Raw genomic sequence first — 15,689 nt, 5'->3', positions numbered from 1 at the left:
CCCCACTCGTTTTCTGTTGCTGAGGCAGAATAACCGGAGCGAGGGGCTTAAATATGCCAACAAATTTTTATTGAAGTTGAAACAAATATAAGGCTGTAAGTAATGACTAAGGGCCTGTTATGTCAGAGCTAACGGTGCCCCAGACAGGAATGCTTGGGGTTATTCACTGTAGCTGGGAGACTTCATGCTACACAAGCAATCGATCTACTTCGTGATTTAGTATATAATAATCCTGTACTTTAATGAATAATCTGATACTTCAGGTGCATTCTCTCTGGCAGGGTCACGAGGCACTTTACAAACTATACACGGTGTTCAGCCCCCCACCTTGTGTGTGTGTGTGTGTGCGCGCACGCACACTTCCCTGTTCGTGTCTCACCGTTTTGCTAACCTGATTTCAGGGTGAGTCTCATGCTATTTGGTGTTTGTCTTGAAGCCCCGGCGCTGGGAGTCCTGTCACTATGTGAGACTCTCAGCTCTCGTTTAACAAGAGAGAGCTTCTAGCCCTCATGGTTGCAAAGAAAAGCTTGAAAATGTGACCCAAGTGCAACCTAAAGGCTCAGACACTCGAAGGCAAAGAAAACAAAACCCAACCCCAAATCTCACAACTTCTAATCCAATCTCATGATTTTGGGGGCCCGATTTGTGACTTTTGACTGCGTGGGCCTGGCACCGCTGTCCGATGTTGCCAGCGTGTCAGTTCATGGCCGTTTCCCTGCCTGCCGCGCTGAGCAATGGACTGTTTCCAGCATAAGGGCAAGGAAGGAGGTACTGAGCAAAGCTGGGAGCCTGATCCTGCACGAGTGCTGCAGTCCACCGAGTCCTGCCTGGCAGGAGGGAACAGGGAGCTGTGCACCTCGTTAGCCTGACAGGAGCCTGCTCCTCAGACACGCGTGCTCCCTGTCTTCTTTATTCCTGAGCTCCTGTGGTTTGACCTCTACCCTGCTCAGTAAAGGTGGCCTCTGCTCAGATGGCCTTAACCTGTTCCCCTTGTTGACACAGCATGGTTCAGGAGGTGATCTCTGTGTAGTAGGGAACACATGGATAAGGGATCCCCCATCCTGGGGACCAGGACCCTGTGCTCCCCATCATCAATTCCCTCCCCATCTGTACTCATTTGCCCCTGGGTGTTAGATTAGATCCCATTCCCTCATCCCGCCCAACAGTGACTTCAGTGCTGGTGAAAAACCGAGGGGCTGGCAGGGTGAGCTAGTTCCAGGTATGATGGGAGCAGATGCTGGGTGAATGTCCCTATGCTGCTCCCTGCCAAGGGAGCGAATGTCTCAGTGGAGCATCCAGACCCTGGAGAGCCCGTCAGCCTGGCTGAGGTTGAGGTGCATGGTCAGTCTGGGACATGCCACTGGGAACACCTTGCAGCCATTTGGGTCGGATGCTTGCCCTGTTCCTGAGCCCTCACTACCTGCCCCTTCTGCACCGGCTGGGAAGAACAGCAGTGAGTGTCATGCTGTCTGGGATGGGGAAGGTGAGCGCACATCCTTTGCTGCAGCCAGAGCCGTTCTCAGAGGCCACGCAGCGCTGTGAATTACCGCTGTCCGGGCTGAGCCTGGTCTCGGCTCTGCCCGGAGTCTGCTGCACGCGGAGAGCCAGAGCAGGCTGTGCTGCGCCGGAGAGAAAGGCCAGAGGTGGGCAAGCGTCATCCACGCTGGCTGGAGGAGAATTCTGCCCCCCGAGCCTAGGAGAGGGACTCATTGCTGCGTGGCCTGTCAGTGAGGCAGCCCCAGACGGGTGTAGCTGATGGTCCCCGGGGTGGGTGATGAACAGAGTTCAGATGTGGGCTTGGGCCACAGGAAGCGCGATGCAGGTGGCACGAACCTAACTGATCCGTTAGAGCAGGAGCCCTACGCAGGCGAGGCCCAGGACTGTAATAGCAAGGGGGGTGCTAGTCAGCACTGGGGCACGGGCAGAGCAGCGTGTGGCGAGCTTGCGTGGTGATGGCAGCGTTGTTTCTCTGGCCGGGCTGCGTTTTCCCCAACACTCTGCAGAACAGGGCTCTGAGGCCCAGGCTGGGTCCTGGCTGCGGGAGAGCTGAGTTCCCACATGTGCTTCAGTCTCCACTAGGTGGTGAGGGATTTTCCTGGCAGGTCTTCATGCCAGTGGGTGGCGATCGCGGCGCTCAAGTTCCTCTCCAGCCCTTAGCGAAGGGAACTGCATTAGCCCCAGAACTTTCTTCCAGGAAAGCTTCCCCTGCCCCTGCCTCTGCCCACACCAGGGAAACTCCCCTGGGCCTCCCGCTCGTAGTAAGAGCCCATAGCATGGCTCTGCTCCGGAGATGGCTGCATTGCCTTTGCTGGCCGCTAGGGCCTGTGTCCAGTGGTTTATTGGCTCCTGGGACAGCAGTGCCCAGGGAGTTAGCAGCTGGGTGTGGAAATGGTAATGACGGTGGGAGCTCATTTGGTGGTTTGCAGCCTAGGGCCTGGATGTCACAGCCTTATAATGGGGAAGGGGAGCCGCTGGCTCAGCAAAGAGCACGTTTCCTTCTCCAGCTTTTAGCCAAAACTTTTGTGGGAAAACAAAGAAGGGAAACCCCAGCCTGGCCCTGACCCAGCCCCGTCAGAGGTTTGCCCTACCAAGGGTCTTCTCCTCACCCCACTGCCAAGCAGCTGTTATTCCAGAGCTCCGGGGTTCCCCTGGAAAGTGTGATTGGCAATCAGTCCCTTGCCGCTCTCCTGCCTCCAACCCAACACACCTGCACGAGGTCTGGCAGGAAGTAACTCTCAGCTGTAGGGAAGCCAAGCAGGGCTTGGGAAGCTGCGAGATAACACCTGAAGGTAACTGAGAGCCCACACAACATAAGGAATAGAGGGCAGGCCCGCTGGGGGTTAAACTGAGCCCGAACACAGGCTGCATCGCTCAGGTATGTGCTTAGCTAAAATGTGATAGTCCCCAGAGCACCCCGGGAGTCTCTGTAGGAGAAATAAACCCTGCGTATTACTTAGTCCAGAAGGTGAAGAGAGACTAACAGTCTGCAATAATACAGCCCTTCCTGCCCTCATCAGAGGCACTAACTGGCTCAAGAGGAAACCCACTCCGCTCTTTGATAAGGTGGCAATTTTAAACAGGATCAGGCACCAGAACCCCATCCCAGAGTGCAGAGCAGGAGAGAAGCTGAGAGCATGTTTCTTTGCTTCTGAGGAAATTTTGAGGCCCTCCCATGTCCTTTGATGAAATCCACCAACCATAAAATTTACTGCTTTTTTTTTTTTTGATAGCAGCACCCCTCCAGCCGGCCATATTGGAGGTTGGGAAATAAAGCAGCTCTAAAATTATGTGTGTCTTGGAAATAACCCAGTGCACCTGAAAAAGACAAAGCCAAACAGCAGCAACAAAAACCAGCCACAACAAACACCAAAATCTTCGCCATACACAAAGGTGCCTGAAAATGAGCAAGGAGCCTTGGGTTCTCCGGCCCACCTTGTGCCTCACTGGGCTCAGCTTGCTTGTCTCTCTGGGTAAGTTTCTACTGCACATCTTGCATGCAGGCATCCGACAGGGACCCAGCAGCCCACAGCTGGGGAGCACCATCCTCATTAATGCAGCTTCATCACCCCCCGAGCATAATCCTGGGGAAGGGACGCGGTGGGAGCATGAGGGACGGCGGGTCTGGCTGCTGCTGACGTGGGAACTGGGGACAGAGAGTGGCTAATGTGCAGTTTTTGTTGATGTTACAGATAAGACAGTAACCTGTCTGTAAAGTCGGCTCCGGGCTTGCGTCTGCATCTCTAAGCTAGCCTGCGTAGCTTTCTGCAGTCTCTCCAAGTGCGCCTGCTGCAGGTGGGGTAGTGCCTGGCGCAGGTGGAACGGCTGGGGTTGTTGCTCCTTTGCTCAGATCCGGCAGGTTGAGAAGCAAAGTGTCTAACGTGTGTGGTGTGTGTTTCAATGCATTCGAGGGGCTGCCCTCATTTTGTTGGATGCTGGTGGGGAGCAGGGTGTGTGGCGTGCTGGGCTGTTGGTCTCCGTTGCTTGCCTTTCTGCCCTGCCATAGAGCCAGGAATGTGTGTCAGCAGCTTTTTGTTTGTATTGATTCCCTGCAAGCAGGAGACTGTCAGATTAAAACATAAGTAGTGTTCTGGGGAGCAGGGGCTTTGCTCTCAGACAGACTGGGAAATGGAGGAGAAAAATGACAGCAACTCCCCATCTTCAACGACTAGGAATCCTGCCTGTCGTTTGCTTTGGAGAGGCTGCGTGTAATGCTGCCTCCCAAGCCTGGGGGAAAGGGGTGTAAGGGGACAGGGCATATGGGACAGTGTGGAGATCCGGGAAGGAAGCAGTCCAAAGCTATCAGCAGCAGGGAATCAATGGACTCCGCATTAGCAGGGCTTCCGGCAGTGCCCACCAGCTCTGGGGAAGAAGCCCATGTTCCATGCTCTGATGTTTGCATGGAGAGGAATACAAGTGTTTACGCTGAGGAGCTGAACGTGCCACGTGTGTCGTCCCCTGTATCCTCTCCCAGGAGCCCTTAGCTGTGACACTGTCAGACCTCAGCCAGGTGACTAGCGCGGATGTCGCAACCCCCTCTGCTGACTTCACCGAGAGAGCCCCAAAGGAGACTCTGTATGGTGTCCTCTCTCCCCCGGTCCCGGGGGTGGGGGGGTCATTGGAGGTCGTGCCTCTGAGAACCCCGTGGCCTGACGTGCCCAGAGACCTGTGGAGCAAAGCATGGGGCAGGGCTCCATGTCCCAGCAGGGCAGGTCACCCTCAGAGTTATCGGACAGGGAAAGGCAGCCTCAGTTTAGGATTCTCGTCCCCATCGCTGAGTGACGGTGTTCACAGGCTGGTCAGGGCGTCAGGCTGGGCCCACATGTGCTGAGTCTGCAGCCGTGGCCTGGCCAGAGCCTGCAGCACTGAATGCACCTGGCAAGGTTTTTTCTGACTGGGCCTAAGCTCATGTTGCAACACTGCCCAAGCCCCTGGGCAGGTCAGCTCGCTGCGCCCCGTAGAGCCGAGTTGGGAAGACGCCTGTCTGACAACTGCTGGAGTGGCTGCTGTAGTAACTGGAGCAGTGCAGGATGCTCTGTGCTCAGGTGCTGTACTTACCATCTCCAGCTTCCCCCTCCGTCCACATGGATCCCCTGGGCCTGGTGCGAGGGATTCTTTCCTCCCTCCCTCTCTCCAAGAGGCTGGGCTGAGGCTCTTCCCACAGCCCGGCAATCAGCCAGCAGGAATCACTCCCCAGGGCATATCTCCTGCCCGGGCTGGCTTTCCCCAGCACTCACCATGGTGCTCTCTGAGTATCCCTCTGGCAGCGCGGCTTGTCGCAGCAGCCCTGACTTGGACTGGCCCGGGCTGGGTTTGTACGTGGTGTGTGCTGTAGGGTATTTAGCTACGGAACTGCTATGGCTTCAGTTTTTGCATACGGCACCTTTAAATCTTTAAAAGCGCCATCTGCAGAAGCAGGAACCATTTCCAAAGGCACTGGCTCAGAGGAGACTGCCTGCCCCATGGCGCTCAGCTCTTTCAGATCTCCCTTTCGCTGCAATCCGTCAGCTCTAGGTCTTCTCTTCACATGTGAGATTGAGGTGCCAGGGCTCAGGCTTGGATCTCGCTTTTCCAAACTCTGTTCGAACGAGCTTCTCAGCCTTCCCCAGAGCAGTAACCTGGAAGGATGCTACAGGGCTGCTGATTTGGTATCTCATAGTGATCAAATGTGCTCATTTTACAAAACAAAAGGTTTTCTAGCTGCCACTGCTGCAAACCCAGCTGTGCGCCTGCCTCTCCCCCCAGCACCAGAAACTAACTGGAAGGGAACAAATTAGCTGGCTCAGCTACAACAATATCTCGGTCAGCAAGTTCCCGCCACAAGGTGTCATTGTGAGAGTTCAGCGACAGCAACGTTTAGAACAGCAGCCGAAGCCGGGATGGTCCCGCATTGTCAGAAAGCCAGCTGTCTGCTACCCACATGCAGCCCGCTCCCATGAACCCTGGCCTGTTTCTGGGTTCCAAAGACGACTCTTAGTGACGCTGCCCTGGCCCCGTGTGAGGTCAGGTGGGGCCCCCAGCCCTGTGGGCCGTGGCAGCCCGTGGGGGGTGCTGATGGGGGAGGCTGCAGAGACCCAGCTTTTCATGTGGCTGAGCTGGGCACCCCCCTGCTGAGCACAGCCCAGGGGGGCCAAGGCGCCTTGGCAGACACTCCTGGCAAAAGCCTGAAGCTGCAGGTGCTGAGCGGCTCCTGTCCTGCACCAGCCAGAAATGCCGTGAGTCAGACCCTCCTGCTGGGGCTGTGTCCTGGGGGAAGGGGCCCCTGCTTCTTCTCGCACAGGGTCTCCAACCCCCCAGCTATGATGGAGTGCTGATCTGGCTGCCTCAAGCATTGCAAATGGGGGGGGGCATATGAATCTGGTGCTGGCTCGGCAGTGCTTGAGACCGGCATGCGTGTCGGTCTCCATAGGGCCGTTCAGCCCTGGGTCTCTGCTGAGTGGGTTGGGGGTGTGTTTCTGTGACCCAGATGCTGAACACGACCCACCTGCTCATTACACCAAACCCTGCCCATTGCGCACTGCACTGGGCTGTGCTGCCCAGTGGGAAAGGCCCATGCCCTCCCCCACATTTTAGCTCCTTGGCCCCTTTCCTGCAGCCTCTTACCCTCTGCTTAACTTCTCAGTGTTCATGTAGCTTGTCCCGGTGGGAACGCTGCCAGCTGGGCTCTGCCCCACAGCACAGCCGGGCTCGCTCCCCAGCCAGAGCTGAGAGCAGAGAGAGGGGGATCCACCTGGTCCCAGAGCCATCAGATGGCATCAGCCCCTGGTTGCTCCCAGCACAGCCTTGGACCTGCAGGTGTTCTGGGGAATTCAGTGGGGATCCTGCCCTTACAGGCCTGGCAGGGGGAGCCTTAGAGCAGGACGGGCGGGGAGAGTCAGAAAGGAGGAGTGAGCGAGCAGAGGGGAGACACGCAGATCTGGCCCTGCTGTGAGCAGCATGAGCCACTGTGGTCTCTGCTCTCCCCAATCCTGGATTTGGCCAACAGAGTGGGTGGGAGCCAGGATGGGGCTTGGCAAAGCGATTGGGGTGGGGGGCGCAGGGAGAGGGGGAGGTGTAAGGGTGTAGGGAGCGGGAGGCAGAGGGAGCTCCATGCCGTGCTGCCCCAGGGCTAGTTTTCTGCCCCCTGAGCTGTGTGTGTTAATCTCTCCATTTCTGCACTGCAGTGTGGGCTCCACGGCAGAAACCAGCTGTGTCCCCTCTTTGCCTGCAGGAACATCTGGCAGCTCGGCCTCTTTACTGCCAGCCTGAGAGTGTTGCTCAAACACCAGCTAAGGGGGGAAATGAAGTGAATCTGCATTTTCCCCACAGCCCCCAGAGGCCAGCGCTGGCAGGGCTGGTCACTCGTCCTGTGCGTCCTGCCTGGAATTAAATCTGATGAGCGTAGCCATAAATTTCCCCAGCGGATGCGGCGCTGAGCCCTGCATAACTGGTGCTGCATCCAGGCCTCTGCATAGCTCATTCAGGGGCCGTGAAAAGAGTTCACCTGAAGTCAGTGCTGAGTGGGGAAGGGCCAGGAGAGATCACAACGCCTGCAGTGCAGTGGGGGGCAGCAGGGCAGTGGCGCATGGGGCTGTGACAGGTTGCTAAACCAGACAAGAGGCTTGGGTTCAAATCCCATGTAGGTGGGTTATCCCACTATCCCATACACACAGCCTCTCTCTAGCCAAGGACTCAGGCAGGTCCTTTCAGGTCAGCTCTCCCTATGGGGCAGACAGGCCAGTCTGGGATCAAGCTGTGTCTGTCCTTTGTGTCCGAGTCATCGGGTCCGTTATTACCCCTGCCACTGGCGAGGGGAGAGCTGAGAGGTCAGCGCAATGCTGTGGGCTGATTAGCGTCCCTTGGAAAAGCCCCTTTTCCTATGACTGTGTGTTCTGGGTACCTGCCGGTCTCTCCGCCCCCCAGGCAGTTCTGCCAGCAGGCCAGGCCCACAGCCCCCAAGGGGTGGGACAGACTTTAGTGCTTGCAATTTTCAGTGTTTGTTCACTTCTTCCTTTCTTCTCCTCCCTCCTGTTTCGTTCCTGTCTTCTCCCCAGCACCCTGTGGGCTGGGCATGGAGATCATGGCACAATCTACCGTCAGTGCCTTGAATGGCACATCCGTGCGTCTCCCCTGCACCTTCAACTCCTGCTACAAAGTGGAGAACAAACAGTTCTCCCTGAACTGGACATACCAGAGATGTGAGAAGTGCAGCGAGCAGCTGGTAAGTACCTCCTGCAGGGGGTTGTGGGCCCAGCCCTGAACCGTCAAACATCATGAGCCAGGCCCCCCAAAATCATGACATTGGTAAATCTGATGATTTTAAGCCAAAGTACTAACTTGGGGCTCTCGTCTGCTTTCGGAGCCGGCAGGGTCTCGTTTTCAAACTTTTCTCTGTACCAGGTGGGCTGGGAACTTCCTGCCTTAAAAAAAGGAAAAGAAAGCTGAGATTCTCCTGCCCTGGCGACTCCAGGAGGTGGGCTTTAAGGGAAACCCCAAATGTCACTTGGCTTGCTATAAAATTTCAAGAGCTGGCGACACAGATTCGAGTCCCACAACCCTGTTTGCAGGTCCCACTGCTGACTGGGGCCCGCTCTGAGGCCGTGTCTCAATGTGTGCTCAGGGGAAGCTCCAGTGACTTTGCAGGTAAAACGCTGCAGCTCTGTCCTGTGTAGACACTGTCTGCGCTGACGGGAGGTGCTCTCCCTGAGAGGCAGCAGCCAGGTTAATGGAAGAATTCTTCTGTCGCCCTTGTGCTGTCTACACCAGGGTCAGGTCGATGTAGCTACGTCTCTCGTGGGGGGAGGGGTGGAGATTTTCACACCGCTTAGAGACGTGGCTATGCTGATGTCAGTTCCTGGTGTAGTCTAGGCCTGAGTAAGGACTGAATAGAAAGAGAGCAAGGCCCCAGGCTTTGGTCCTGAGCGCGTTCCCGGGGGATGAAGGGGAAGGAGGGAAACACTGAGTGGGGAAAGGTGTGGGAGGATGGGGATTGCTGACCCAGCACTGGGTCTATCCAGGTACCCAGATCCCACTCCCGTGTGAATATTAAAGCCCTCTGTGTCTGGAGGGAATGTCCCATTTCCCGGGAGGTGGCCACTGCTCAGGCCAGCCACATGTAAGTGGGAGCGGGTGGGACTAGCTGGAAACGAGGCAGAAGAGGGCAGAGATGAAGGACTCTGTCCAGGTGCTGAGTGGCTGGCTGGACCCTTGGTTTGCTTAAACTTTCCTGCTATGGCTGAGGCAAAGCCCAGGCAGAAAACAGCCATGAGTGACCAATGCCCTGGCCCCGGCTGGCAGCTCCCAGTGCCCTGACCCAGGGTGGCCACTCTCAGCCCGTGATACCAAAGGAATCCCTCCTGTTCCCACTGGCAGGCCCAGGACCCTGTAGCTCTTGGGAGAGCTGTGTGATTGTCCCAGGGCAGGGTGATCCCAGCGACGCCAGGGGAGCCGTGCTCTGTGCGGCGTGTGCCTCAGGGAAAGGAGGAGAGGTACTGTGGTCTCCGACTGGCCCCCCAGGTCTGGCCAGCTGAGCTCTGTGGGCACCAGCATGGGTGTAGCACCCTCTGCGTTCTCACTGCCCTGCCGCCGTCTCTGCCCAGTTCCTGCAGTTCCGGATGAAGATTGTGCACTGGCGGCTGGATCGCTTCGGGAATAGGGTGGAGTTCACCGGAAACCCCAGCAAGAACGACGTGTCCTTCACCCTCCACCAGGTGCAGCTGGAGGATGAGGGCACCTACAACTGCTACGTGATGAACCTGCCTGACAGGCACCGGGGCCATGCCCGCATCTTCCTCAAGGTCATCACCGAAGGTGGGTGCGCAGCTGGCCTTGGCCCGGCTCGACAGGAGAGGGCCGCTGGGCGGGGGGCGGGGGGGGGGCTGCTGTTTTATATTGAACAATGGTGGAGACAGCAGAGGCCAGAGCTGGCACAGTGTAAGCAGCTGCCCTGCCCCACGCTGCCCTGCCCCTCCGTCCCAGCCCGCATCCCAGAGTGGCTCCAGCTCGCCAGGCTGATGGGAAGTTTCAGTGGGGACTCGGGCTCGTTTGGCTGGTGACTGTCCCCAAGGTGGCCAGGAAGTGAACCCGAGCGCTGTCCCTCCTCAGACAGGTTTCAGAGTAGCAGCCGTGTTAGTCTGTATTCGCAAAAAGAAAAGGAGGACTTGTGGCACCTTAGAGACTAACAAATTTATTTGAGCATAAGCTTTCATGAGCTACAGCTGATGCACTCCTCAGACAGTTACTTCAGGGTCTCCAATCAAGGAAACCACCCAACGCCCCCATCCTAGCATCAGCTGGCTGTGGGGCTGGTCCCAGTGTGCCCTCCCCTCACAGGCCATGGGGCAGTGCCAGCCGTGGCCCGTGTGATTAATGTGGCTACATAGGGGCTTGCTCCTCCCATCTCCAGGCCATGCCTCTCAGCACATCCCTGATTCCCACCCATGGCCTGTCTGTGTGTGGGGCCCTGCACAAGTTTCCTCCCATCAGACCCCACATAAGGTAGGGCAGGGCCTGGATTTGCCAACGTGGCCCCATTGGTGCTGGCAGGAGCTGTCTGGTTTCCCTGCTGCTCAGACTCCCTTGTCCCTCCCTTGCCCCTCTCCTCATCTGCCCTGTTCTGTCTCTGCAGTGCCCCCAGAGCGCGACTCCACGGTGGCTGTTATCGTGGGGGCCTCGGTCGGGGGCTTCCTGGCCGTGGTGATCCTGGTGCTGGTAATCGTCAAGTGCGTGCGGAGGAAAAAGCAGCAGAAACTGAACACAGACGACCAGAAAACAGAGGAGGAAGGGAAGACAGACGGTGAAGGGAACCCTGAGGAGGGCACCAAGTAATGGCCCCCTCTCCTTTCCCCCTGTACAGTGTGACCCCTCGTGTGCTTCTCCAGAGCACGGATTTCAGACTCCCCAGAATTACTGAGCATCCCTCATCTACGTAACCAGCCCCAACCCCCAGGAATCCAGGCTTCAGTGGGGCCCGGGGAGAAGACTGCTGCACACCTGGCCTGGGCTAGGGCTGGGCGGAGGTGGGTGAATCACCTGAGCCTAATGCACCTGTCTCCTGCACCAGGCTGCCGCCTGCTCCCACCCACCTCTCCCTATGAGCCAGGAAGAGCCCTGAGTGCCAGGGTGGGGGCTGGAGCAATCCAGAGGCTGTGGCTGAGAGGGAGGGAGATGGAGCTAGGGGAGAAGGAGGCAGGACCTCCCCGGAGAACCGTGCGGGTGGGAAGTGAGCAGTGGCTTTGGGGAGGGAGAGAGGCCTGCAGCTTCTCAGCGTGATGGGCAATGGAGCTGGGAAGGGGGGGCCAGCAAGCCCTTCTGCCCTAGGCTCTGGCATTGGTCTGAGACGTTAGTGTGCTGGCCAGGGGGGAGATTCCTGTGAAGGCCAGAGGGTTCTCCTGTGCCTCCTATTCATGGCAGAACCTCGAGCACAGGGGACGCTTTGCTATGTCAAGTAATCTGATCGATCTCCCTGGAACCCCTCGAGCTCCGTCACCACAGGCCAGTCTCCTCCCCAGGCCCTTCTGACCTGCTCCCATCCACAAAGGCACCCAGCTCCTATCCGAACTTTGTAATGGGCATTAACAGGGCACCAGCGTTATGGGAAGGCAGGGGGTGCAGCGCCTCTGTCGGGCAGGGACACGGGGCAGAGGGCGTAGCACCGATGTTGGGCAGGGGGATCGGGGGCGGTGGGCATAGCGCCTCTGTCAGGCGGGAAGGCGGTGGGGGCAGTCCCTCTGTTGGGCAGGGGGACGGGACGTTGACAATTCAGTGGAGGCGCCTGTGTTTTCTAGCTGGTTATTTTCTCATCCTTGGCGGGGATTGACACAGTCTAATTTCTTGCCTCGTCTCCATCCTGGCCAAGCCACGTAAAGGAGAGCAGGGAAGTGTGGGCGTGGGACAGTTCGGCATGTGGTACTGCAGGCTGGTCCCAGGCACCTCTTGCTAACTGCCATGAGGCCTTGGCATTGGGTCAGTCCTGTCCCCCAGGGACTCCTTGCTGCCGCCTCCTTTTAGCCAGCAAGTCCCTCTTGGAAGCAAATGGGCAACTCTGGGCAAATGCCAGCTCTGATTCTTGTGCCCCAGGAAATGAATTCTGAGCAAGCCTTGCCTTCAGTGCCATGCGCTGGTGGGCGAAGAGTCACTGCCAAATTGCCAAGAATATAGTAACTGCAGAAGCCCCCTGCAGAGAGATCGTTCTGCTGCTAAACAGAGCCATGGAAGCATTACAGACAGGGACCTCCGGGAGGGGGGGATGTCCATTTCCTTCTCCTCCTCTCTCCCTCTCCCCCCTCCCGAATTGCAAATGTAAGCCTGCTCCTGGCTTCCCTCGTAGGTGAACAGAGCGTCTGGGCTGCCCCCAGGGAGGGAGTGGGATTGCGCTAGGGGTGTGATTGGAGACTAGTGTCCCCAGGCTGTGCACTGGCAGGGGGTTTGTGTTTTAAACATTCATGTGATAGGCAGGGGAGGGCCCGGCTTGGGTCCCTCAGGCTGTGAGTGCCAGAGCTGGCCACAGGGGGCTTACCCCAGGGATACAGACCTGACTACCTGGAGCCCCAGTGAAGTCTCTTTATGCGCAGACCCTTCTGAGCACAGAGGCTCTGCAGCATGCTGGCCTGGGGCTGTTTCTGGCAGAGGGAGAAAGGCAACCATGCCCAGGGCGGCTGGGTTAACATTTGGCCTTGGAGAAGAGGGGAGCCATATCTTTGCCTGCGTTCATGCTTGTTACCAGCCCTTCACAGACCATCCAGCATTCCAGGGCTGGCCCCTGAGCCTGCAACTGATTTTCCATGGGCCGGATCCCAAGGGCCTGATTCTCTGCCTGCGCAAGGACTGGAAACGATGCTGTCGGGCTCTGGGTTTATGTTTCCCAGGCGGAAATACTGACCCATTTTGTTTGCAGTCAGTGCATGGAGAGGGCTGTGCAGGGGTTGGCATGGGCTGAGCATGGGCCAGGGAGCCTGGAACTCCGGCATGGGAACCCTGGCTCTGGCAGATGCCCTCTGTAGACCTGGGGCAGGCATTACTTCCCCTCTCTCTCCCTCAGCTTTCCTGTCTGTTACAATGGGGTAACAGCCCTGCCTCCCCGGGGGCTGTGGGGCCCAGTCACTACGCCCTGCTGCGAAGCGGGGAACGCGGGGCTCACGCTGTCGACACATTTACTCCTCTTGTTAATGTCACCTGAACACACTGCCATGGACTGTGCCTTTGCCTTGCCTTCTCCTGCAGGGAGATACAGTGCGAGGAGAAGCAGAGGCTTTCTGGGAGGTGGCCCTGGGCTGCAGTAGCTATGGGGCTGTGTTGTCCCCAGTCGTTGCTAGCTAGATGATGCCCATCAGCCCGTGCACTGGTGCTGAACGCTGCTGCTTTGGAGTGGCTTGCTGCAAGGCCTGCTCAGCATAGTGGAGGAAGTGTGTAGCCGTGTGCGTCCGAGTCCATATTTGGGCCCAGGCAGCTGAGCCAAAGTTGCTGGCTTTGTTACATTTCCCGGGGGGGGTACTTCTGATGGAAAATCTCATGCTGATGCCTGTAAAATTGAACTTGCTGAGTGGGGTGGGGGCGGGGGGACTCTGTGGGCTGCTGTTGGGAAGGTTTCCAGGGCAACAGTGGGGCCAGGGTGGGGCTGGCCTCTGCTTTCCTTGAGCAACAATGTGATGTAAAACCTGCCTCTTCCAAACTTCCTTAGGAGCAAAGGACAACGTGCCACTGCCAAGTCAATACACTGCCAGTCAGCCCAGCGGGGCGGCATCCTTGCAGGTCCCTTGGGAACCTGCCCTGCTCTGCTTTCCCTGCCTACTTCTGCAAGTGGGGGGTGCTCGGTCTCAGCCCCCAGGATTTCTACAGCTTGCTGGGACGAAGCCTGTTCCTCTTCCCTGCCCTGTGCACAGTGGCTCCACAGCAGCCCAGCCCAGCTGGGGGAGTTTGCTAGGGGGGCTGTTTGTTTATTAAAGACCTTACGTACCCACTGGCCGGGATAGCGCGGGTGCTGTGAATGGGCAGATTCACTTCCACAGGGGGCTCTGGCTGGGTCCCAACCTTCTGTGCACCATTCTCAGTGCATTGGATTGCGGGAGGTAATGTGGGCTAGAGCAGGGGCTGGGGGGGACCAGAACTCCTGGGCTCTGTGTCTGGCTCTGCCGCTCTCCCAGGTACCGTGGGTCTCAAAGGGGGATTAGGAGGCCTGCCTCACAGGGGTAGTTGGGAGCTGTGTCCTGATTGTGTGCGAAGCTCCTGGGGCCCCTCGACGAGAGGGGCTAGAGAACGGCAGCGTTGGAGCAGTTGTCGGAGGATAACAACGGAACCGGGAGATTGGAACTCCAGGCTGTTAGCGATGCTAGACGCAGGTGGGAGGAACTGGCCCAGGAGCTCTCCCCCTGCCAGCTCAGACCATGGGGGGACCTGTCTTTTCATTTGAGGGGCCCCTTCTCCTTGCCCACCCAGGTTTATTCCCCTCTAGCTGCCAGTCCCCATCACGCACGCTTGCTCCCTGCCAGGGTGGTAGCAATGCATGGAACCCCCTGGGGCCGCTGCTGCATGAACTGGGACCCATGGTCACTACACTTCCCTGGGGCACGGGCTGGGGGGAGCTCAGAGCTCCTCTAGGGGGCTCTGCAGTGCCACCCACATAGCCCTTGGCCTCGACTCTTTGCCCTCCGCCAGCGTTCCTGGCACCCCCATCTCTGGAGCCTAGACTTGGCCAGAGCGGGTGCTGTATTCGTGCTGCAGGAGATGCTGTCGCACCCAGGAAATGAAGGGACAGAGATGTATTTGCAGTGGGGAAGCCACCTCCTAAAAGCCTGTGTCCATTTCCTGGTTCTGAATCCTCATGGCTTTCCAGCGGGGATTTTGCATTTCCTCCCTCTGTCCCCGTGCTCTGCCTTGCTATGCATTATCATCAGTTATGTGTACAGTCTGAATGCGCTATTTATCTCCAGACTGTTGTGTGGCTTCCCAATCTCTGTGGGGCTTCCACTGCCACGCAGCCACGCAACCACCCAAGTCTCATAATCTCTCATCCAGTTAAAAAGGCACAGAGAGGAGAGCCAGCTGGAAGGCAGGTTCTCTTAGGACCGGCGCCTGCTCCAAATTTGGGACGAGAGGCTCCTCCTGGGCCAGAGAGTGACTCTTTTGTGGCCAAAGGTCTTTGACTTTGGAAAACATCTCACTACTGACCTTGTTTCTGCCTTTTATTTCCTGCACACATTGTCCTGGGATTGCAATTTGCCAATGAGTTTGTACAGAATACACAGTGTAGGTCTATCTCTGTATAAATATATACTCATGAAGGCATTGTTACAGGTAGTGTGTCCTTCATTTTGGTTTTGTATCTTCTGATCTAGTTGGCCAGATCTGATGTTCTCACCAAGGCCTGCGTGCAGAACATTTCTATTGCTCTTTGTACATTTCAAAGCAAAATAAACCCCACCCCACAAATATCAGACTCTGCCCTGAACATTTTTGGCTGCTGTTTGTTGGGGGCTGGGGGTGGGGGTGTGTGTTTGTCACTGTCTCTGATGATGCTTTGACCCAGATGAACCGGCTCAGCCTGAGCCTTCAACATTACTGTCTGGCTACAGGAATAAAAACAAAATACACACGTGTCTCCTGACAGCGTGTGGCTGGTCTCCTTCTGTGGGATGTGGGTTGCCAAGGGAAGAGAGAGGACTGGGTAGTTCATATGTCTACACTTGGGAGTTCCTTAACAAGACCAAGGCCCAGAG

At 57.2% G+C, this 15,689-nt stretch overlaps 1 protein-coding gene across 2 annotated transcripts; it reads left to right on the top strand.

Annotated features, from left to right (window-relative positions):
• Positions 1 to 3,227: 3,227 nt before the first annotated feature.
• On the top strand, positions 3,228 to 15,404 carry SCN2B (sodium voltage-gated channel beta subunit 2). 2 transcript variants are annotated; one of them, XR_012636019.1, is made up of 5 exons: positions 3,228 to 3,470; positions 8,031 to 8,197; positions 9,576 to 9,786; positions 10,604 to 10,994; positions 13,655 to 15,404. XR_012636019.1 is itself a non-coding variant. In XM_074936600.1 (4 exons), exons 1-4 carry the CDS (start codon positions 3,401 to 3,403, stop codon positions 10,801 to 10,803), a joined length of 648 nt encoding a protein of 215 aa, XP_074792701.1. In that variant the 5' UTR covers positions 3,228 to 3,400; the 3' UTR covers positions 10,804 to 15,404. The 2 variants fall into 2 exon arrangements, 1 of the variants encoding a protein (XP_074792701.1); XM_074936600.1 differs by having other exon boundaries at positions 10,604 to 15,404.
• The last annotated feature ends 285 nt before the right edge of the window (positions 15,405 to 15,689 follow it).

Source organism: Natator depressus, chromosome 22 (genome assembly GCF_965152275.1).
Source record: "Natator depressus isolate rNatDep1 chromosome 22, rNatDep2.hap1, whole genome shotgun sequence".
In the NCBI taxonomy this organism is placed as follows: Eukaryota; Metazoa; Chordata; order Testudines; family Cheloniidae; genus Natator; species Natator depressus.
Note: the sequence above shows the minus strand (reverse complement) of the source record. Positions and strands in the feature narration are given on the sequence as shown.

Coding starts and splice junctions, on each gene's coding strand:
- SCN2B (XM_074936600.1), top strand. CDS start 3,401: ATGAGCAAGGAGCCTTGGGTTCTCCGGCCCACCTTGTGCCTCACTGGG. Junction 3,471..8,030: donor CAGCTTGCTTGTCTCTCTGG/GTAAGTTTCTAC, acceptor TCTTCTCCCCAG/CACCCTGTGGGCTGGGCATG. Junction 8,198..9,575: donor AGAAGTGCAGCGAGCAGCTG/GTAAGTACCTCC, acceptor GTCTCTGCCCAG/TTCCTGCAGTTCCGGATGAA.